At 36.6% G+C, this 22,985-nt stretch overlaps 2 protein-coding genes across 5 annotated transcripts; both read right to left on the reverse strand.

The window, feature by feature from the left end:
* Window positions 1-1,172: 1,172 nt before the first annotated feature.
* Window positions 1,173-13,237, reverse strand: LOC120103760 (cancer-related nucleoside-triphosphatase homolog). 4 transcript variants are annotated; one of them, XM_039119506.1, is made up of 9 exons: window positions 12,887-13,232; window positions 12,682-12,769; window positions 12,509-12,599; window positions 7,822-7,906; window positions 7,568-7,724; window positions 2,312-2,482; window positions 2,095-2,159; window positions 1,949-2,017; window positions 1,173-1,478 (listed from the first exon to the last, which is right to left on the reverse strand). In XM_039119506.1, the coding sequence occupies exons 1-6, from the start codon at window positions 12,983-12,985 to the stop codon at window positions 2,367-2,369; spliced, it is 636 nt and encodes a 211-aa protein (XP_038975434.1). In that variant the 5' UTR covers window positions 12,986-13,232; the 3' UTR covers window positions 1,173-1,478; window positions 1,949-2,017; window positions 2,095-2,159; window positions 2,312-2,366. The 4 variants fall into 4 exon arrangements, with proteins under 4 accessions (XP_038975434.1, XP_026665741.2, XP_017701615.2 ...); XM_026809940.2 differs by lacking the exon at window positions 2,312-2,482 and having other exon boundaries at window positions 12,887-13,237; XM_017846126.3 differs by lacking the exon at window positions 2,312-2,482 and having other exon boundaries at window positions 1,949-2,159; window positions 12,887-13,237.
* Window positions 13,238-14,987: 1,750 nt separating this feature from the next.
* LOC120106547 (transport and Golgi organization protein 2 homolog) lies at window positions 14,988-21,883 on the reverse strand. Its single transcript, XM_039119513.1, has 6 exons — window positions 21,780-21,883; window positions 21,398-21,673; window positions 20,633-20,822; window positions 19,094-19,300; window positions 15,426-15,620; window positions 14,988-15,345 (listed from the first exon to the last, which is right to left on the reverse strand). The coding sequence occupies exons 2-6, from the start codon at window positions 21,478-21,480 to the stop codon at window positions 15,223-15,225; spliced, it is 798 nt and encodes a 265-aa protein (XP_038975441.1). The 5' UTR covers window positions 21,481-21,673; window positions 21,780-21,883; the 3' UTR covers window positions 14,988-15,222.
* Window positions 21,884-22,985: the final 1,102 nt, after the last annotated feature.

Consider the following 22,985-nt stretch of genomic DNA (forward strand, 5'->3'; position numbering starts at 1 on the left):
CAAATTTAACTACTCTAAGAACACAAAATCATTAGTATTATACTCAGATATTTCGTACTCATCAAAATTAATCCATTGGGTCAACAATCTCTTCCTTTTTGATGATGACAAAACTTTGAATATATGCAAAATAAAGCATATTGTGTTTCTACGATTTGTGCACAATTAATTCATTTATGCAAAACATGAAGTAAACAAATATATGCCTTGAGAACATACTTCATGAATCCTTTATAAAATATTCAGATTAACCCAGGCTAATATATATTCAATTAAGCATACACTCAACCTACTCTCTCCTCCTTTCTAACAGCATCAAAAAGTTGCATTCTAAAATTTATAAAATATTAAGAGAATTATAGCAACTTCAAACTTGTTCCAATCATTATTCAAGATAATTGAAGAGATTAAAGATGAAAAATCAAACTTAGAGCTTTTGATCATTCAATTTTGATGTATCAGACCACTTGGGGTTCAAGAGTTAAATCGTTGTCAAAAATGTGTCCAGTTGTGGTGTTTCAAATTCCAATGCAAGCCCATCTAGACTTTTTGGTCAGGCCCAAAATCTTGCCGACTGGATGCTCCTACCCCACCATGCCTAGCCCTTTACCTTAAGAAGAGGAGAAGAGGTATGAAGCGTGGGAAACTATACAAAAAAATTCAGACTTAGCAATAGTTAACTTTCTCTCCCCCCCCCTCTTCTCTTTTTCCATTAAATTAGAGCTATTTAAGATCAATTTTGGTGGTGCTAAAAACATCAAATATTAGAGTTGCAATTTTGTTCATAATTGAAGCACATGATGTATCAACCAAACAGCAAGCTTCAAAGAGTATCAGAATAAATTTTAGATGAGGCTTATTGGAGAGAATTAGGGTCATTTTTAATTTCTTTTTATATTTAGCATTCTTCTCCCCCTTTTTGTAGAAGTCTTTCATTTATGATATTAAGTTCCATATGATCTCTTCCCCTTAAGTTTTCTTTCCCCCTCTCAATTAATCGTTTTCTTAAAGTTTCAGAACTTGTAAAAAGTTTTTAATGAAACTATTAGATTAATAATTTGAGATGTGTATTTTTTATACATTGTAGCTCATCTTAAATCATTAAGATTTGAAGTACCATGATATAGAGAACACATATTTTAAAGCATCAGATCATATTCATTTTAAGGATATGAAGCTAATGTTGATGAGTTTCAGCAAGCATTAATGCATTATAATATGTATCAAAGCATTAAGTACAAGTATCATACAATTAAAGCATGTAAGGCCACATAAAGAGATTCATCAAAATCAAGCCACTGTTTCAGTTCTAACTTATTTACAAATTCAGAATCAATTTCGCTCCAATTCAAGTTAAATTATGTTTCTTTTAGATAAGCAAGGTTATGATCTAATTTTCAGCTTCATGCCTCCTGTAACAGTAACTGGTACAGTGCTGTATGAGGCATACTGTCCGGTTTGGCCCGATACGGCGAATCCTAGCACAAAGTAAAAATAAATAAATTTTATAATTTACAAAATAAAAATATAAACAATTGACATTATTGAAATTTAGGATATGCCAGCAACTTGATTTAATATCTTAGTAATAATTTATCTCACAGGGGTATGTATATACCCTTCACACAATTCAACCCAAATCCTAGTATTCCTTCATATATTTATCCTCTTGAACAACCTCTCCCAGATTTAGATGAAACAGAATTAGAAGGATCTCTCATGACTCCAGATAACTTGATGTGATGGTCCCTCCGGCTAAAAATCGAGAACTTTTTTTCCATAACTGTTTCACAACAAAGATAGCTTCTGATGAAGCTCACAATCAAGTGATATGACAGCCAGCAATTTCAGGCATAAAGTTAGAGGCCTTTCTTTTATAAAAATTAGAGGAGCGCGTGCATAAATACCAGGTTCTATTTATATATTGAAAAAGAAACTAACAAATTACCATATCAGTTGGATCTCTATCACATAAGACAAGGCATGCCTTTAACGCCTGTTAACTTGGGGAATCATGCTGCAGATTCAATCAATAATGCAATCAGAGTACACGAGTTTGGCAATAATAATTCACTCCATATGATCAATCAGCACCTTCACTCAGACGTTTAGCATTGCAAATAATTATCAGGAACGATCACACAAAAGTGACTGGATGCCTGCAATCAACAAATAGCATCAGTTATGCAAGTCAATGATCACTGAGTTATTGACTTGATAGAACCTTTCCTTTATCAGCAAAAAGATAGGGATTTTATTAATTTATGGAACAACCATCCAAAATTAACAAGGGGAGAAATCGATAGCAAACATGATATTCCAAAATATACAGCAGTTTGATTTCAGGCATCGGGCAATTAATGGTATCAATGCTTTGACAACAAGGTGACCAAGAAGTTATAGATATTTTCTTTGATTGCATCTCTGTTCCCCGTGTTTAGTGTGAACACAGCAGCTCCGGGATGATTCCTCAACCTTGCAACTGCAAATTGTGAAGACATCATTCGCGTCACATGAATAAGAAAAACAATACATAGAAAACCGCATGGACCAATAAGCAAGAGTTACATATCAGGCATGACCAGCATCAACTTTCAAACACAAGAATATAATGCGGAGCATACCTCAGAAACTGGCTCATCAGGATCGAAAGAAGAAAATAAGAGCACACAATATGTAATAAATAGCGAGAAACACATAAGAAACTTTGATTTATTACAGAGCTCAAGTGGCCATGGTCATTGTCCCAAGAAGCTCACAACCACCCTTGAACACGGTTATAGTTCATGCGGCAGCTTAGCAGTGATGACCTGAGTCAACCCTTTAATATACATAATCCTGGTGCAACCTAGAGCTAAGGCAACTATATTAAATTTTGATAACATTTACTAACAGGGTATTACATCATATAAGGAGCTAAAAGAAAAACAATCATGCCTGTTACTTTAATTAAAGTAGCCTTTCCCAAAATCTGAAGTAGGCTATAGGGCAAGATTCTAGGTGAAGTAGGAAGATAGAACAATCAAGCAAATCTATAGAACAAGGTTTACAGTACTAGTACCCAATAAATATAGTGCCAGTTCTTGGTACTGACACTCAGTATAGGTCTGTGCCAATTAATGGCTCCTTGCTAGTATGAGTCAATATGCCTGTTACGGCCCAGTACTGAGAACTGTGCTAATAAATAGGCAATGTTACCTGCACATGGGACACAGGTGTCAACTGTCCAAGTGTCCTGGAGCATCCAACATGGCAATGTTTGAAAACTTGGATGCATGGATATAGCTCTCTCTCTCTCTCTCTCTCTCTCTCTCTCTCTCTCTCTCTCTCTCTCTCTCTATATATATATATATATATATATATATATATATATATATATATATATATATATATATATAATTTTAAATATTTGGACTGGTATCTGTTTTTGAAAATTGGACTAGTTTATCTTTAGTGATAAAAAGACCACGTGCTTGGATGTGGCCCATAACTTAGTTTGGGCTATCACCTAGTCCCATAAGGTGCTCTATTAGTTCAGTCACTAAAAAACCCTCATATATTTTGCTTTGGCATCTCTTAAAAACTCTACGTAACACATTACACAGTGCCTCAGGGTTCCGACCTCTTCAGACCTTCTTCTCAATTCCCCTTCGGCTATATCCAAGAGGAAAATCAAGCAAAAAATCAGCCAGCATATTTCGCTTAGACCTTTGAAACATGCTGCCTTAGAGTTCTGACCTCTTCTACTTGTTCCACTTAGGATCTATCTGAGAGAAAATACTGCAACAAATCAGCAAGAGGAGAAGTCCTTGCTGCTCGAAAGTGCAAATAAACTCTCTCAAGAAACGTACCTAAGCCATTTTTCCTTCTTATGTGTTTTTTTTTTCATTTTCTTTATTCCATGGCTTCATCGAGGGCTAAAAGGAAGAGAGATGGAACCCCTCTCTTTGATCTCCTTTTGATCTCAGAAACCCATAGGACTTTATGAGCATGAAGGTGTGTGACGTGTGTCCACAGTATATCCAGCGTGTCTACCGCATCATGTCGTGTCCCTGTGGGGCAGAACAAATATCCCTAAGACTGTCGTGTCCAAGGAAAGCTACCAAAATAGGTCATTGCTAGAATTCGCTCTCCCACAAATTTTGACATCATGTTTTACTTAATGCTATTGGTTAAATGCAAGATATGTTAAACTAAATTTAAGCAATCAAAATTCAAATGGTAGTTAACATTCATGTAATGATATCCAAATAAAAATTTTGAAGAAATAAAATGTCGATTGTTTGTAGGTACGAAAACTTCTAAATGCAATTATAGCCACATTGATATGTAATATCCCAAGAAAAGCGAGTTAAAACAAAAGAAACAAAAGACAAACTTATAGAAGAAATAGAAAGGGAAACAACTACACATACATAAAATCCACATGGCATCAATCTATGGTATAAATGGTCGTAGATGGGAACTCCACATTCTTATTTTCAAATTATATAGAAAGATATAGATTGTGCATTTGTCGATCGATAATGACAGCAAATTCATATATTCAAATAATTTCTACAAAAATAACATGAATTTTCATTACATCGAGCACATGGATATGTCTTCTATCTTGAGTGGGTAATTAGGTGGAAAGATTGCCTAGAGAAGCAAAAAAAATGAAAGACAAACCATTCTGTCTTTGATAAATATTAATAATGGGAACAGGTTTGTAATTGAACATTCAAGCAATAGCTTTCTATTCACCTTCAGTTTATTTCATAATATGAGCTTTGCTTCTTTTATTTTGAAAATTAAACTAGTTCTTTTATAATTTTCTGTTGAACTCTTGACAGATTTCTTTTGGGTAAGTTTTTAAAAAAAAGTCACTTACAATGTCCAATTTAAGAATCAGTCACTTTTCAAAGTCTAATTTTTGGCTAGAGGAAAAGTCAATTTTCACCCTACCCCATGTAATATTTTTAGTACCATTTTTTCAATACAAATTCACAATGAGGGGGAAAATTATTTTCGCCCTTTGCTGAAAATTTAATTTTTGAATGTTGGATCTTCAACATTAACCTTTCCTATAGTTCCTTCTCAGCCCTTAAAAATGCCCCACCTTAACAAGCACCATTGTCCATGATGGTATCGCATTTTTGCCATCTTGGAGAAGCTTTCATTCCCTCACATCATCTGCAACTGTTAACCACTAACATTCACAATGAAGTACGAACGGGTGAGTAAGGGAGAAGAAATATGGAAAGGGAAAGAAATGCTATTGACCACAAACCTCCATCAACCTTCATTACTAGCCTTGGCAAGGGCCATGCAGCAAGCAGATCATTGCCAGATTCTTTTGCTCTTCTCATTTTCCCTCGTTCTCTTACTTGTTCAGCAACACTTTTTCTTAATACGTTTGACCTAATAACACCTTTGCCTACTTTCTCCATGCCAAAGTCCTGTCCTCTGCCCTCTCCACCTTCTTTATCATATCATCTAGCAACTAAAAGTGAGACTGGTGAGGTGAGGTGAAGGGGTTGTGATGGAAGAGGAATAGTGGAGACTGGAGAGCAACAGGTTTTCTTTTATCCATTTTAAGACTTAGGTTTTTAGTTGAGTTATTCATTACTTAGTGTGCTGTTGAGCTCATTATTCGGTCTCTTTCTTTTTTTACAAATTTAGAGAACTATTAGCAGAAAGGATACCATTATGAGAATGTGATTAGATGCCAGAGCAGAATCCTCAATGTAGTCTAAAACTAGTCTTTATATTCTTAGTATAATTGTTGGAACTATTTGGCAGGTATTCCCTATGAGTATGCGGCAGTTGCCATCCTCTAACTCGTGATTTCAGGTCGGAAATGACAGTAATAATTAAACAAGAATTTAATCTATAAGAGGAAGCAAAATGATACAACTTAGAAGCAGTTTTTGTTTCCTATTTTGAGCCTTATAGTGAGTGCTAGCCATAGGTCCTCACCAACTCATGATCTACAACTTCCTCGCCATGATGTGCAACCCATGTAATTGGAGTGGCAAGCTGCTGCCACCAATACCCCTCCTTCGGCCTTTCCACCATCGTTCTTACAAGGCCACTTCACCCTCTTTGTTTACTCCACAAAGCTCTCTTGTTGAAAGAGAAAAGAAGAGAACAAGATGGAATGAAAGGATAAAGGACATAGAGGAAGATAGAGTTAAACTAAGCCAAACCATCCAGCCTTCTCTCAACTATTTGGGATCATCTTTGTCGATCCTCATTAGCCAAGTATTCCTATTTAGGACCACCTCAGAAGTTATTCCAAGATTCTCATGTCTTTCCTCACAACGTCCATCGATGTTTTCTTAGGTTTTCCCTCTTTTTCTTGTCACTTTCAAGTCAAATTAAAATATTTCTTTACTAGAGCCTCCTCAAGTTTTTATTGTCAAAAAAATAACTGCTTACTAGAGCTAATAAACTAAACATTATTAAAGAAAAATAAGTTCTCCGGCATGGGGAAAAATTGACTTCTACCCCCACTCCAAGGTTGTATTAGAATAGTATTGAAGACATTAGATAAGGGCAAAACTGACCTCTTCTCCTACAAGGTGAAGGAAAAGTGAAATAAACTTTAAGTAGCTCCCAATTCTAAAATGGATGTTTTAAATGATCCTTTATGTAATTTACTATTTTTAAGTCTTAATCCTGGAAGAAAATGAGAAATTTTTGTATGTGGTTGCACCAGCTTCCTTTCTCTTCTAAGCATATCGATGAAAGCAAAAGAGAAAGCAATAGGGATAGTCTCTTCTACACCATTAATATCCATACAATTTCTTCTATTATTATCTTAATTATTACCTTGTCATGGGTTTGAAACATGAAAATAGCCTCTCTGCATGCAGGGAGTAAGACTATGAACATTTGACCCTCCCCGGACCCTGCAAATGGTGGGAGCCTTGTGCACTAGGCTGCCCTTTTTCCCTTATATTATTATCTTGCATGGCTCTTGGAGGCAGCGTTCTAAGTCTTATTCATGTTTCCTCTCTCTTTTTAGAAGTCTTGTCCTCACGAATAAAAGATGTGAAACAAAGAAAGTTTCTATACACCTTCTTAACAACCATTCATCAGGTATTCCTTCCTATCAAATTAGTCATGTACATCATATGTACCAACTACCAAGTCTAGTTAAAAGCGAATATCCATCATCAATCTCAAATAAACCTAAACTATTTAGCAACCTAAGAAATAGAAAGAAGGTGCTTCTAAAATTATAAAGGGGCTTCTTTACTTTTGGTAAGTTAAAATTCAGAAAGCAGCTCCAACAACACCATTCAAATGAACCAACCATGATATGAGTAGAAGCTGGAATTATGAAATGTTGAAGCTTCAACTTCATAAAAAACTGAACAGAACTGTATATACAATAGCCTTGTGATTGGTTATGGAGCTAAAAATGTAACAGAAAACTACTGAACAAGATGGAGATATTTTATGACAGAGCTAAAGAAGTGCAAGACAAAAGAAAAATCCAACAATAAACAGACAATATAAGATTCAGCAACTGCAGATTAATTATTGAAGCTGCTGACATATGAATACAGACGAGTACCTCCAGGAATGTCACGACCAAACTTTGGAATAGGAATGGATGCCAGAATTGGAATATTGGATTCGAGAATTTTCAGAACAGCAGGGAAAAATGAAGAACTGAACAACTCCATTTTACCCACTTCATCAATAATGAAAAGATCTGTGCCCTCTTTGACCTGATATTACAACATGAAATTTGCAGTCACGTGCATGAGTATATCATAAAAGTTCCAATACAATATGGTGCCATGTAAATCTTATGATCCAGCTTACCTGCAACTCAGGCAATGCCAGAGATTCAAATGACGCCACATCTACTTTGTATTTTCCAACACTAGGCCATCTGAAAGATTCAGCACTGCAATTGCCAAAAAAAAAAAGGATATGAGCTAGATTTATGAGAAAACCGATCAAATTTGAATGAAAACTTGGAGTGAGCAATCTATAGGATTAAAAATCTCTACGAGAACTTCCTGATATAAGAAGAAATGAAAACTGACACTACTAGGGGGCTCTAGCAAGATAATAACTAGGAGACTCAACTGCTAGAAAAGCTGGGCATGTTAACCATTTAAAGTTCATAGCATATCCATTAAATTACTAACAAGAGGATGAGGATTAAGGTTTAATACCGCCCCCATCCCCCCCCCCCCTTCCCCCTCTCCTCCACCTCCTCCCGGGGGCCAAAAAAAAAAAAGGAAGCATATATAAGAAAGATTGCAATATTGCCATTAATGTGTTTATAAACATGTAGGGCTCGTTTGGTTCGCGGGAAAAGAAGGGGGGAGAGTGTGGTCAACGGGAAAGTAAGAGATGCCTCTTGTTTGGTTGGAGTTTTCAAAGGAGAGAGACGGAAAAGTTGTATTCCCATGGAAATATGATTCCCACATTTTATGGGAAAGTTACTTTCCCATGAGGCGGAAATCACTCCATTTTTATTTTTTTCCAAAAAAAACCCTTCAGCATTAAAGAAGCATTAAAGAGGCATTAAAGACCTAATTTTTATTAAGGGTATAATAGGAATTATACATAACTTTTCAGGAAAGTGGATGGTCAACCAAACGTAAGCACTTTGAAAATTTGTCACTTTCCCATGGTCAACCAAACATGCCAAAAATACTTTTCTAGGCATCCTCTTCCTAGGAATCATATTCCTAGGAAGAAAAATATTTCCCGCGAACCAAACGAGGCTGTAACAGATGTGCAGAAAATGAAGAGTTGATGGTGCCATCATAAGCACTAAGCAGCAGCGATGCCTAAACCAAAACATGAAAAAAGATTCTTAAGAAAACAAGGAACCAGGTAATTCTGCAACAGCGAATTATGTTATAACAAAATGAATATTGGAGCTGAGAGTGATGAAAGAGAGAGAGAGAGAGAGAGAGAGAGAGAGAGAGAGAGAGAGACCAAATTAAGTGTATAATAAGATAGCAAGGTTCTTAAGGCAGCTTTTGGATTATGAGCTATTATGCCCTATGGATTTTTTGGATGCCAGGGGAAGCAGCTCAATGATTTCTTGAAAGGAGTTAGTCTGTAATATTTGAGCTGAAGTTAGACTTCCACCAATAACCATATTCTAGACGATGCATTATTCAAAAAGGGACCTGCAGTATTCAAAAAATCTTGGTTTTTTGGGGTCAGTGGCCTCTTTAATTCCATCACACTCTTTTTCATCCAGTTCTCAGCTGAAGTGAAACTTGAGAGAGAATTTCCAACCATAAGTGGGATATCATACAGACAAGGTAGCACTGTAGCAGGATGTCAAAAAACAGTCTCGATGTTTTTTTTTAGGTCAACCAGTAGTCTCACAAAACTCATGTATAGAGACAACCATTACATCAGCTAACAGAAAATCTCAAAGATCTCATGGTATCAGGGAAGGAAAGGTCCATTGGTAATTGTAAATGTGTTCAGCGAAAAACTTAGCCACCTAATACACTGCACTATCACTGTCCCAGTAGGTATGGGTAGCTTGGCACCATTCTACCTTCATACTCCAAATATCCAAAGAAGTGGATTAGCATCAGAATGAAACATAAGTGAAGCAAAGAAGACTACTACCATACTTTCACTACTGAGATGAACTAGAGGGAGTTCTATGATAACAAGTACCTCTAGGGTGTTCTTCCAGTATGTGCAAAGAAATCATCTGAAGACAGAGACCAGATGAAGGATGCTGAGATCCTGAAACTTCGGGAACACCATCACAACCTTCACATGTTCAATATTTATTGCCACACGATGGAAAAAAGTAGGGTAAGATCTACATGCAATTTGCACCTCCACACCCCTTTTCTAGCAAGACAATCTACCATTATTTTAACACTGGCGGATTTTGCTACAAGTAACAATATCCTCTTAAAAAATGCAAGACTTCCAATTTCATGTGAAATGGATATGGTGCATAGCCTGCCATAAGCCCAACTAGGGAGGGCATTAAAGTCATCTTTGATAATAATATGAGTGATGTGTTCTAGCAAGCAAAGCCCTCTAAAGCTGAAGCCTGTGCATTGTTGGATGTTATCCTTCAAACCTATCCAAACTCCAAAGTACGTGGAGCAAAATTTTCTATCACTATCTCCTACTTACGACCACTTTGTGAGGACCACGTGGGCATGCGTTTAGACCCACATTAGCGGTGAATTTGGGAGGCCTTGGATACTTGAGTAGGGCTAAGAAGCTGACTAATAACTTCTAGCTAGCCCTTTTTGGGTAAGGTCCTGAATTGTTACATCTTCCCCCCAAGAAAGAAATAAGGCAAGAAGCATCGCAGATGCTTTTACACTTGTTAGAAATAGCTAAATTCGAATGCCCATGAAACCCAACAAAGGAAGCTATTGAAATCATACACATAATCTTAATGACTTAAAACCTTTTCTAACCAAACTAAGAACTAAAATAAGACTTTTAGACAACAATTCTACACAATATCGAACTAAAAAATCCACTATAAAAATAACTTCCAAAATTAAGATTGAGATTGCAAATATATATATATACACACAAAGAATCAAATACAATTAAAATTAACTAAAAAAATCCCAAAAAATTAAAGTAGCTAAATCTAAACCTAATCAAACTTAAAGAATATCAATATCTACGTAGTAAATATTCACTAAAGAATCACTAGTATTTCAAGTCATTTTGGCAAGTCGAAGGTAGTACAGAAGTTGATGTTGGCAGCTTGGCGCTTAGCAAGGTGATATTTAATTTGCAAAGGTCATCAAAATTGTTAACTATAAGCTAATAACCCAAGGAGTGCTTTTACATTATGTGTCCCTTAAAAGATCTCTAGGGGAAGACCTTATAGAAAAGCTCCCATAAGTGCACCTTACACAGAAGCTTAAGAAGGCCATCTGTTGGTGGGACCAACCAACCAAATATTTCTGTCCTCTTAGCCATATGCTATGCAAGAACCATTAAGAAAAGAATGGAAAGTTAGCATACCTTTCAATATGCTCATCCACAATTCTTCCTTAATGCAATGATCCAAGCCCAATTATGTTCAGTAATTTCATATGCATCAACAACACATATTTTTCAACTCTCGAAATTTTTGGAAAGCAATATATAGAGTCATGTCATTGATGAGAATTTTTTTCATAGAATCCTCACCTTCAAACAATCTCTTCTAACCTAACCAAAAATTCTTAATGAACTATTATATTTACTATAAACAAGGCACATCCTCCTCTCATAAACATTCTCTTCCATAAAGATGGTTGCACTCAAATTTCTCTAACAGCGGATCCAAATGTAAACCAAGAGAGGCATGGTCTAAGTACCAATAAAGTTATGAAGAAAGACTTGGCTGCATAATTCAAAGTTCTATCAGAAGTCTTTGCGCACCTAATGTCACATGCTTCCCTCTAATCACCAAGTTAATAGCCAGATTAACATTTAGCCTCAAACTGCTTCTTATTTAAAGAACTAAATGAAGATTTTTGCAGCATCCAAGATGATAAACTCATCCCTTTGTAGCAAAAAATCTTTTATAATGTGTCTGCTTCCGAGATTTTTAGAAACTCGAACATGCACTTGCTTCCGTACTTTTAAGAGTTATTAGAATACCGCTTCCTCGCATCTACTCTCGTTTCTTTCAGCTAAGTCTCATCCACAGACTAGACAAGTAAACCTTTTTTTAAGGAAAAATTAAACATATAAGTCTAGGTGCACTAGTAACAACATAATCAGCTTTAGGTGTTTCCTATCACAATTATTCCTCTATTTTTTTGCATTATAATAACTACTTTTAATGAAAATTACAAAATTGACAATTTCAAATAAACAAAGTGGATTTGTGTCACAATTCTAAATCAAGATGAGATTTTAATAGCTACTTGGATATGGCATCTAAACACAATTCCATCTACTCTACTTCTATCGTCCAACTACCAAATATCCGCATGCATCCTCAATTATTTCAGTTATGTGACTATTGTAACTCCACTAAATTTTTCCTTCCTCCTTATGCAATTTCCTACATTAAACTATCCATCTTATTGCACTATTTCCTCTTTGTACCTTTTCTTTCAATCTTGTTTAGACATGAAATACAACAAAATATCCTTTTCTATGGTAACTTATTTCCCATAGCCTAATGCTTATAATCTATGATTTACCCCTTCAAAAAGCATGAGGAATGCTATACGCACTCAAGCGAGTGCACTGGCCACCTCAAGCAGCCACATGATCACGTGTAAACCCTTAAAAATAAATGTAGCAGTGAAACCAATTCTAACCAGTTATTATCCAACCCTTTCTAACCCTTATCCTGCTTCTTACATTCCTCAACCATTATTGGCTCTTGCCTCTTTTCCCACCTCAACCCTAGCTCCTCCCCTTTCTTGCCACTAGAGATTGCTAGCAACAAATATGCAATAATGGGAATCTTAATTCCAACCCAAGGGACACACACTACTTACCGACAAACAGATAGACAACAGGTATCAAACCGAACCTTAAGACAGTGGACGAGGCGAGGGTACCGCGTCTACCATCCAGCGTGACGACCTCGAACCCAACCCTCTCAGAGGCCTCCCTGACTTCCCCTACAAAATTATAGCAAAGGGCATGTGGATGAGAAGAGAAAAGAAAGGCGAAAGTAGAGCAAAACACAAGCGACAGGCATACGAGTGTAGAAGCCCCGGATATTGAGGTGAGGGTGAGAAGTCTTGAGACTCTCCAAAACTCTCATCACCAGCGTCGTCTTTCCAATCCCCTGTCAGCAGCAGCAAAAACAACAACAACCATCCATCAAAACTTCTCGCTCTCTGAATCATCGATAGGACGGGTTGTGAGAGTAGGGAGAGTAGTGTGAATAATTTGAAGTGTTTACGGGAGGGCCGGTGACGATAAAGCATTTGCTCGGAGCGGTGGCCATGGCGTGGGGAGGATTTGAGCGGAGTCGGCTGCAATTCTGCGCCCTATCGCACATTCACACTACCGCGGCTGTGAATTGAAATGAAACATTGCGACTTCCGGCCCAACTGGACAACCATATCAATCCGATGACATTGGCCAGGTTTGGTTGGGATTTTAGCACAGGCCTGCACACAAATATCTTATTTATATCTATATCCAGAGGGAGATAGGCTTCATTTGACCGGATAACACACGATGGAATATAACTTGTAAGGGCAAATTCGATCGCATTCAAAATCGTCCGATCTACACAAATCCTAGTTGTTGATGGACCCCGTTTGGGAGAAGGAAAAAAGAAAATTAATGGGACAGGATGTCCATCCCGAAATTTTTAAGCGATAAAAATAAAAAAAATCATTAATTGTGACCCATGTCTATGCTATTTCTCTGCCTGTCTACAGGAGCTCTCTCTCTCTCTCTCTCTCTCTCTCTCTCTCTCTCTCTCTCTCTCTCTCTGGGTTGTAGTGTTGGAGTCTAGAATAAATATGTCAGAATTCATACGGGCATATGTTTAGTTTCATAACGATTATTTGCTAGATAAATTTTTATAGAATCAAAAAATCCAAATAATATCTTATAGCTAGTCATTTTAGGTGAGCTTTTAAGTTGTTACAAATGGTATCAGAGTAAATTCGGCCCATAGCCTATGGAACTAGGAGACACTGTCCGACAAGAACGTCAAGCTTTGAATGAAATAAGTATGTCAAGACTTGTGCGAGCATATATTTGGCCTCACATCGGTTATTCACCAAGTAGATCTTGGATGTCTATATAAGATTAAGGAACCCATTAATATCTTTCGACTAGTCATTTTAGGTGAGGTCTTATATTATAAAATGAAGCCACTTCAACTTTGTTTACTTATTAGTTTTTTATATAGAAACCTACGTGGGATCAATCATAACCATCCTTCTTTTTTCTTTTTTTTCTTTTGCTTTTGCTCGTGGCTCCACCTTTTTAAACCTAATGTCTACATCTGTGGCTCATACCAACCTATAGCCCTTTTAGTACCTTACAGCCCTGTTCAGTTTATGTCCTTATGACCCAATGTTCTGATATCCTTGCTCATTTCATGTTAATATTCCTTAGAACTAATGATCCAAAGACCATAGAGAGAGGATTAGCTCCAAAGCCATTTTACGTGGATGCTGCTTCGAGCAATGTGCATCATGATTCTATGTCACTTCATCGATCTTCCATTGTACGTACACTTCAGCTAGCACCATATATGGCCTAGAGGCTGTTAATATTAGCTTGGTTTTTGGAGTATATCCCTTGCATTCTAAAACATGAATGATGTTCCATTAATATTAAATATTTGATGTCCAATCTCATATGAAAATTTGGCTCCTGTAATCCTTTTGTGTTGTTTAATGCTCGGAAATTGTTCTTGAGGCCTAATTCATCTCTTGGCTACAATGTTTGAAGTTGTCTCTTTGTTTTTCACTCCATGGGCATATGAGTTTTGAATTGCTATTGTAACATCTTTTGGATTTCCTATGTTTTATCAAGGGATATTCTTCTTGTAGAAAGTGATAAAATTTGGCCATGTTGACAAGTCTGATCTTGATTTTGCCCTAGGTTTAATTTCTCGAAACTAAGCTGATGCTCTTGCAAGCCAAAGATGGGAAGATATTAAAGGACATGAAAAGAATCCCTGTAGGAAGCTACAGGGATTGATTTGATTGCTGCAGAGAGGCTGATGTTCATTAAGAAAAAAATTACCAATTCATTCTCATGGATAAATGCATGACTCGAGGAAAAAAGAACTAGACATATTGACATTACCTGAACAGGAAGATTACATGGCAATGACCCTGCAAAAGCTTTTTAAGGTAAGCCCTCTCAAGGGCTTGTCCCTTTTTGCAGGTGGATAACCAGGTAAACATGGAAGAGAAGCCACAAGTATATTGCTTTGGAGCTTTTAAGCCTCGGTTCGCCAAACTTTGTTGGTTCAATTCTGCTCTGATCAACATGCAGTAACTTCTGTGGGCATTAGAGGTTATTGTGCAGTGTTGTCTCAAATTGACCATCAAATTAGAGGAAGGACATGTATATGCTACAGTGTGTAACCAATTATGATTATTATAGTTTTCGATAACACATCAACTTTATTCACATTAAGGGAACAGTTGCAAGGAAAAAAATGATGCAGCATTTGTGCTCCGGAAATTTGATTAGACTGGAGGAAAATGACAGTGCTAGGGTTGCCTCACAAATATATGTTATCCTTTAGATGTTTTGCGACTTTTAGACATGGAATTTCACAATGTTCTCCTTCCACAAGCTGCTCTCTAGGTGCTTCTCATAGAAGATTGAATCGCCATTTGTTTTAACTGATATAGCAGCCATGCTTCTAGTTCCATAGCGTCCCTGCAATGGCCAGGTTGAGTTCTTAGAGCTTGCATTACATGATCATGGAATACAGTTTATGGGATTTGAGAAGTGCTTACCAATTTACTGTCAGCATCGATAAAGATAGAACTTAACTCAAATTCCCACTCGGGGTCGCAACCAGTGTCCGGCAGCTCATCACGACTAGCTTTCACATTGTCTCCCATCAGTTCTTCAACCATTCCTTTCAAAAAGATGTCCTTCTTGCCATGTCCCCTTAGAAGTTCATTGAAATTCTTACCCAAGCGCTGGGCCTACAAAGAGATTGAGTTGCAAATAAAATGGATGGACGAGGTATCTGACATAGCTAACATACAAGCTAATGCAGTTATCCAGGATTCACTTTAGATTCACCTTTTAGCACATAGTACCAAAACAATATGGGAAAGAGAAACCAGTGAGATACCAAAACAAACAGTCAAGATGTAGCATAACAAGCTGTCAATATTACTTGTAATCTCAAGTGACTTGTCTAATTACAATCATTGTCTGGAAGTCTGGAACATTTTTTTAAGGAACTGCACCTATTCTGAGAAATGGGTGTGCTAGGCCTGAGGAAGGAGTAAGATCTAGAGCTTAGTTATCTAAATCAAATTGTAACATTGCCCTATAACCATTCTTTCTAATTGTTCCAAAATATCAATCCTTTACAATTTCGCATCAAGATATTCAAAATATAGTTTGCCAAATAATCAAATGGTATGAAATGAAATTTTATGGCTATTATATTTTTGGGGTCAACAAAAGCATTAAAAATGCACCTAATAGATTGGTATAAGTTTGATGGACTGTATTTCCAATGTATATTTTTATTTATCAACTTTGCTCATACATAGATGGCAAAGATGAAGTAGAAAGCTCTAAGAAGCTTGAGAGTAATTTGGTGCCGTTAAAGCTGACTGACATGCTATAGCATAAGAATGAAGGTTGCCACCAGTTTGTTCCCATACCCTGCAGTGGTGTCAGTCCTGCCTGTAAGAACTCTTCTGCTTGAATGCTTATCTCCACTTTCCTATAGGTAAAACTCACCAATTCCAAATTTACATGGAAAATTATTGTGAGTACACAAGCTGAGATCTATAAAGCAATAAATAGCAGAAAACTGGAAGCCTTAAAAGTTGCAAAATGTGGATGTAGCACAAGGTGCAGCCAATAGGTACTATGAGCAACTAGACCATGCCAAGTGAAGAATTCTTTTCGAGACATTAATAAAATTCTTTTCATGAGAATTTCTTTCACCAAGTGAAGAATTTTTCAATCCAATTTTCTTCTATTTGCATGTTGATCTTTGAAACATAACCTCATTGATCAAATCACCCCTTCTTCCTTTTTCTGCTGCGTCAAATGTAGCTTAACCAGGTAAACTTGAATAATGCTCCATTTTTGCAAATAATGCTCCATTTTTGTACAAAAGTCCCACCCTTTTTCAGTGCTTGTTTGGGGCATAATAAACAACAAGCAGCTCTCAAATGTGTTTATTTAGATAACAACTGAAACTGACATAGTTGGTTACACAATCAATAAATTAAAAAAAGCTCTAGACATCTGTGAAATAGAGCGCTTCTGAACACCAGACAGGAAACTTGCTATTTGTACAGCTTTTCAATGAGATGAACCACAAATACCAAGCGTATCTTGAGCATGAAAGCAATGAACAAGGTATAACAATATAGTGAAATAGAGATCTCCTGAAAAGAATTAGACGAGATAAGCAATTTCTAGACTTTTGAATCAGTAGATGGATAACAAGAGCTAGGTATACATATCTCGACCATGAAAGCAATGAACAGGAGAGTAACAATCAAACTTTACAAGGTGGGAATGTCTTGAAAAAGTGTTCGTACTAATCACATAAACAGGCACCAATGGGCAGAACCTGCTGTGGGATCTTCCTCACACTAGAAAAGGTGCATCATTTGCCCCACAGGAGGCAGAAAAAGTGCAGCTAATACCTGAAAACACAGGTTAGGTGCAATTTTATGTATGGCTGAGTGCAGTTTGAATGCATTTTGGCATGGTTTTGACTAAACATGACCAATATTTTATTTCGGATGGAAAGTAAATATTAACTAGACTAGAGGCTCATGGAGCAGGTTCACTAACATACCTGGATGAAGATGTGACAACATTTTGTAGAATATTAGCAATTCTACATTTACTTCCATTAAGAATATAGCAATAATACCTATGATGTTGGACCATTTGCATGCAAATGGCTCTGACTTGATGTTTAAGAAAAAGAAAATTATGAATTTCAAGGAAATTTGATTTTTTTCTCTACAGCAGGGCCGGAAAAAGGAGGACTTAAGATGAGTTCCAACATGCAGAATCTTCACATTGATCTTAAGCAGCAGTGAGAATATGTGCCTTTGCTTTTCAGTAATCTTTAAAGAACATATGTTGTGAGATACTATATCCTTTTTAGTCATTATGAGTCTTCCTAGAAGCATATCTTCATGAAAGCTTCTTTCACTTCTCTGAGAACTTTATAGAACATAACTTTTCTATAATGCCTGCTTGTGGGCTACCCATATCAGGCAAAGAACTTGATTTTTTCCTCCTTTATTTGGTTTGACCCTTCTATTACCTCCACAGACACCACTACATCTTGATATGTTTTTAGTGCCATTGTTGGTCCAAAGAAAAAGCTATCAGACTACCATTGCCAAGTTAACATACTTGCACAACAATAACGTTGACATAGTAAGAAGGTGCTAATTTCTTACCAACATCACCATAACTTAGAAAACTTGATGAATGCAGACATGTGCAGGATGTCATGAAACAAAATAAGGTAAAAGTATGGATCTTACATAAAAAGATTAATTTCCATCATGAGTGCTGTGCCAGTTGTACTCATTTTTAAGGAAGAAATTAATCAAACAGTAGAATAGTAAAATAATTCTGGAACTTTATTTCTGAATGCTTCAAGAGTATTTGTCCATATAAAATAGTTTTGTTAGTGTCAAAATAGTGTGGCACCGTAATTTCCATTTATATGTTTCTGTAAATATTGCTGGCAAAAGAAAATTACTGATTGAGCTTTTTCTTTCTTTTCCTCCTCTCTTTTTTGCAACCAGACTTACTCTGCATTAAGAATCTTAGCTACAGACCAAGTTAAAATAACAGGGAAAATAACTCGTGTTGCACAGTTAGAACAAGCACACAAACAGACATCTGAAAGGGCATAACCTTATGACTGAATACTACTACCATGCATTCATGGCACCTGCTCAGAGTATCATGAGATTTTTAGACCATTCTAACTGCAACATTATACCAAAATATGAAACATGAACGGAAGGCTCACTCCTATAGCAGATAAAAAGAATTTAAAAACCACAGTATACAGTACTGCTTGAAAATCTTTTGCCTAAAATTTTACTCCAGAAATAAAAGATGATAAAGGAAAAGCGATCCCTGGCATGAATACATAAGATAATACCACCATACTTGTTATATGATGAGTTAATGCATCTCACATAAAGATAAAATGGTAAATTGCATAAAAAAACAATTCTGCATGGATCCCATAGCATGTCTCAGTTAAAAAATATTTGCAATCTTCGGCATTAAAATATAAAACTGTTTCTTTAAAAAAAATGAAGACAAAAAGCAGAAAAACCAGCTTGTTTATTAAGAAAATCAGCCGATAATAGCACACCTTATACCTTGGTAAATGAGGACAAATATGATGACAATGTCAACAGCATGCATTATTGCCTACCTTGGGCCAAGGAGCATCCAACTTTCCATTTGAAATCACGTGAAGACCACAAGGAACTGTTTGAACAGAAATAGGTTCTCCCTTTGGCCTGTTGGAGATGTAAACCATGACTTTCGAGCAAAGATCAGTCAATATCAGATTAAATCCATTGTACTGGTCTGCTTCCTTAATTATTTCCTCTGCACATTCCAAAGGGCTCTGTGTTCCCTTTAAGTAAACAAAATGACAAATGAAAATAAGACTGTCAGAAGAGCCACAAGCAAAAACATGTGCGAAGTATTTTACCCATGCTCACATAAAGGACCTGACCACAGTAAGAAAGTAATATATATTATAAGGTAAATTAAATCAGTATAACCAACCATAGAGGATTATCAAATGTAAAGAAAGCAACCATGTTATTATAGGTACAAACAGGTGGGATTACATACAAGCAATGAGCCATCTTGCGAAAAACTATGCTTTCAATGAAACCAATCTTGAATGGGAAAAGACTTAAGCTTCCATAGTAGAAGCAATTAGAAGGACACAGGAGAAGCTTGCAATGATACTGGGGGTAGATTCAATAAGAATGATTGGAAAAAGATGATAGTAAAACTGATCCAAGGTAGTTGGACATGGCTTGATGATTACAATTTATCTCAAGGCTAATTGGACGCTTCCATCATGGGGAAATAAAGAGCATGCAGCCACCACATGCAAAAAGCAAGCCTAACATGTCTGAAAGGGACCAAAAATGGAAGTAGAAAATGATACTTTCTATGTCTTCCTTAGAACAATTTAAGAAAGAAAACAAAAATTATATTAACTATTCAAAAATGTTAATGGGCTGCATTATCTTAGAATATTCTACGTATGTATGTACGAACAAACATACATACAGAATATACAGAGAGAGAGAGGGGTATTTGTGGGTCAATCTTAATTATTATCTGGTGGTGATATGTGCAAAGAAAATTGTTCCTTGCATGAGCAGCGAGTGAGACATACTATAGATCAACAGCCTATCAATGAGATAAATGAAATTAAAAAAAAAACAATGATTACATCAAATATAATGATTTCTTTAGCATACAGAGACTTAATTAGAAAATAAAGAGCAGGGCGTCGCACTGACAAGAAATAGAGAAGCCACGAGAGTAATATTCGGTTCATCATAAGTTCCACTGTGAGTCTATGAGGGCAAATCAAATCAGTGATAAACTCAATGATATCCTTTGAATTAAACAAAAATCCTTGGGTAAGAAAAATAGGAAATAATAGATTGTCAGTATAATCAGGCCAAAGACCTTTTCTTTTCTTCTTCTTTTTTTTTTCTTTTGGTTGAAGTTGTGCATGCCAAAGACAATTTGATTGCACACAAATGAAATTAAAGGGCACTTGATTGACAAAAAAAAATGAAATTAAATGGCGCTTGATAAATGAAATGAAGATTTGCGATTTTATCAATTAAAATCACATGAACTATCAGATTGCTTAAGCAAAAGTCCATAACATAATGAAAGGGAAGATGGAAATCATATGAGATTCAACAAACACCTTCAAGAACCTAAGCGGCAAGTCTCCTCTGGTCCTTGCACTGGGGAGCCGGTCTGGCTCCCTTATATTAGTCAGAAAAGCCAGCCTCCCATCCTCTGTGCATCCCAGCCATGTACCTCCGGCCAGCTCATCTCTTCCTCCCAATATCTTCTTATTACCCTCCTCCCACCATCCTAATGGCTTTGCAGGCCTGCCATTCCGTTCACCCAAATCAAGGTAAAATTCACATCCATGGGGGAAGAAGAAAAAAAATAGCCTCAAAACCAAGAATTTTCATCAGACAATGACAGAGCTTAACATACAATTTCCTCAACAATTTGAGCAACAAAGACCAATAATATTCAATTGAATTGGGAAAAGCCCGTATAAAATAATAAATCTAAACAGAAAATCAGATCAATGAATGGAGCAACATGAACCTAATAGTTTTTTTTTTACTTGAATTCGGATACCCAATGATTTTAGCTTGTTTGGAGTTTGGATGGAGAAATAAAACTCAATAATGTTCAGCCTCCCAGAAATTAAGCAGCACAATTATAAAATCCAATAATTCTTCCCAATGAGTGATACTTTAAAGAAAAAAAAAAGAAATAACAAATTCAATTGCATTGGGGAAAAAGGCATTAACCAAAAGTTCCATTCCTAAGAGAACACAGACCCCCCACTCAACTGGTTTGCAGTTTGGAAACAGAAACCAAAACCAACATATCAATTACTAAGAAAAGAACAAATAAATCCACAAGAAATTAAATAAATAAAGCATGCCTGTCATGGTATTCATCTCTGTTGGATAGCAGAAGAAGCTGGTAAACAGGGTGCGCCTGCCAAACCCATGCAGCTATACACATCCTCTCCCTCTCTCTCTCTCTCCGAAGCTCGTATGAAAGGCTGTAGATGGGAATTGGAAATCAACGAATGAACGAACGACGGGCTTCCCCGGTCCTTCGGCTGATGTGGCCCGACATGTCTCGGTCCCTGGCTGCTTTGACGGGGGAGAGTCGACGAGTGCGAATTGCTCTTCGATCTTGGCTGCAGGAAATTCTTGGCATGCGGCATATTTTAATTAGATCTTTTGGAACCTATCAGAAAGCCGTATGTTTAAAAAACGAATCCAAAACTATTGCAAGATCGGATTGCGAGAGCCTACTTGGTCGGAGAATGAACGGGGGATATCCCAATGGGAAGACCTCGGCAGACGCCACAAAGAGAGGAAGTAATAGGAGCTTCCATTGGGGGTATAGGCGGCGCCAGATAAACCTGTCCTTGTCCCTTTTTTTAATCTATAAATATTAAAAAATAAAAGGGGAACTTTATCTTTGCTATGAACTTTGAAATATCTTCATATCCAATGCAGATTATTAGACGTTCTTAATTTCCTCCACTATTTTGTTCCATGAAATAGGTTTATCCCTCCAATAGGACAAGGGATATCTTCTCCAAAAATTATACACAAACAAACATTACCTACAAGATTTGTTGTTGAAGGGAGTGGACATCCATCTACTTAAGCGGCATGTGGGAGTGGAAAGTAATAATTCGGACCCTTCAATTGGTTCCACTCGGTCCAAAATCAGTAATTTTTATAATCTAGCCGATTTTGAATTAATCAATATGAAAAAAAAATTATAAATGGATTGGGTTTGGATTTATTCTCCCAATTTGATAAACCTTCGTTCGTTGGATGGTGTTGGGTGGAAGAATGATAGGGTTTATTTCGCTTGGATCAAGTTGTTACTACAATAGATTAAGATTTAGTCGGAACTAAATTAGACCTGCTTAGTAAAGTAAGCAAAGCCATGGGATTTATATGAGCCAAACCCAAATCAAATACATAGTCTTTAGAAGAAGAATTAGAGCATTTGGGTCTACCTCATGCAAAATGGTGCACATAGCATTGTTCATAATCAAATTCCATGTACAGAGCACATGACATGGATCAAAGTTTCCTTCCGCTTCAAGAACTTTTAGATGTGCTATGAAGATTCTTGGAATGTTCTCCTTCTTTTCAGGTCTGTTGTAAACTTTGTGCAACCAAGAAAGCCTTCAAAGATTGGAACTAGCAACATGTTGGCAATTTATTCCATCGCTTTGAACAGATTAAGAGATCCATTTTTAATTTGCAGTGAAAAGAAGCAAAATTAAGGCTCTATTTGGAGGAGCTTCATGAACTTCGGGCACTGATTTTGGAGTAGAACGATATCCCCTTTCAATAAGAATTGTTTTGGCATCAGAAATCGAGAGTTCGATTGTTATAGGAGGGGGATAGTAACTCTCAATTCTTCCATCAATCCACCATTATTAGGTACGCAAAAAAAAAAAAAAAAAGATTGTCGGTACATATGATGAATCGAGG

Source organism: Phoenix dactylifera, unplaced genomic scaffold (genome assembly GCF_009389715.1).
Source record: "Phoenix dactylifera cultivar Barhee BC4 unplaced genomic scaffold, palm_55x_up_171113_PBpolish2nd_filt_p 000563F, whole genome shotgun sequence".
Lineage (NCBI taxonomy): Eukaryota > Viridiplantae > Streptophyta > Magnoliopsida > Arecales > Arecaceae > Phoenix > Phoenix dactylifera.

Coding starts and splice junctions, on each gene's coding strand:
- LOC120103760 (XM_039119506.1), bottom strand. CDS start 12,985: ATGTGCGATAGGGCGCAGAATTGCAGCCGACTCCGCTCAAATCCTCCC. Junction 12,600..12,681: donor TATCCGGGGCTTCTACACTC/GTATGCCTGTCG, acceptor ATAATTTTGTAG/GGGAAGTCAGGGAGGCCTCT. Junction 7,907..12,508: donor GCCTCGTCCACTGTCTTAAG/GTTCGGTTTGAT, acceptor TGGCAATTGCAG/TGCTGAATCTTTCAGATGGC.
- LOC120106547 (XM_039119513.1), bottom strand. CDS start 21,480: ATGTGTATAGCTGCATGGGTTTGGCAGGCGCACCCTGTTTACCAGCTT. Junction 20,823..21,397: donor AGAGATGAATACCATGACAG/GCATGCTTTATT, acceptor ACGGAATGGCAG/GCCTGCAAAGCCATTAGGAT. Junction 15,621..19,093: donor TGGATGCTCCTTGGCCCAAG/GTAGGCAATAAT, acceptor ATCTCTTTGTAG/GCCCAGCGCTTGGGTAAGAA.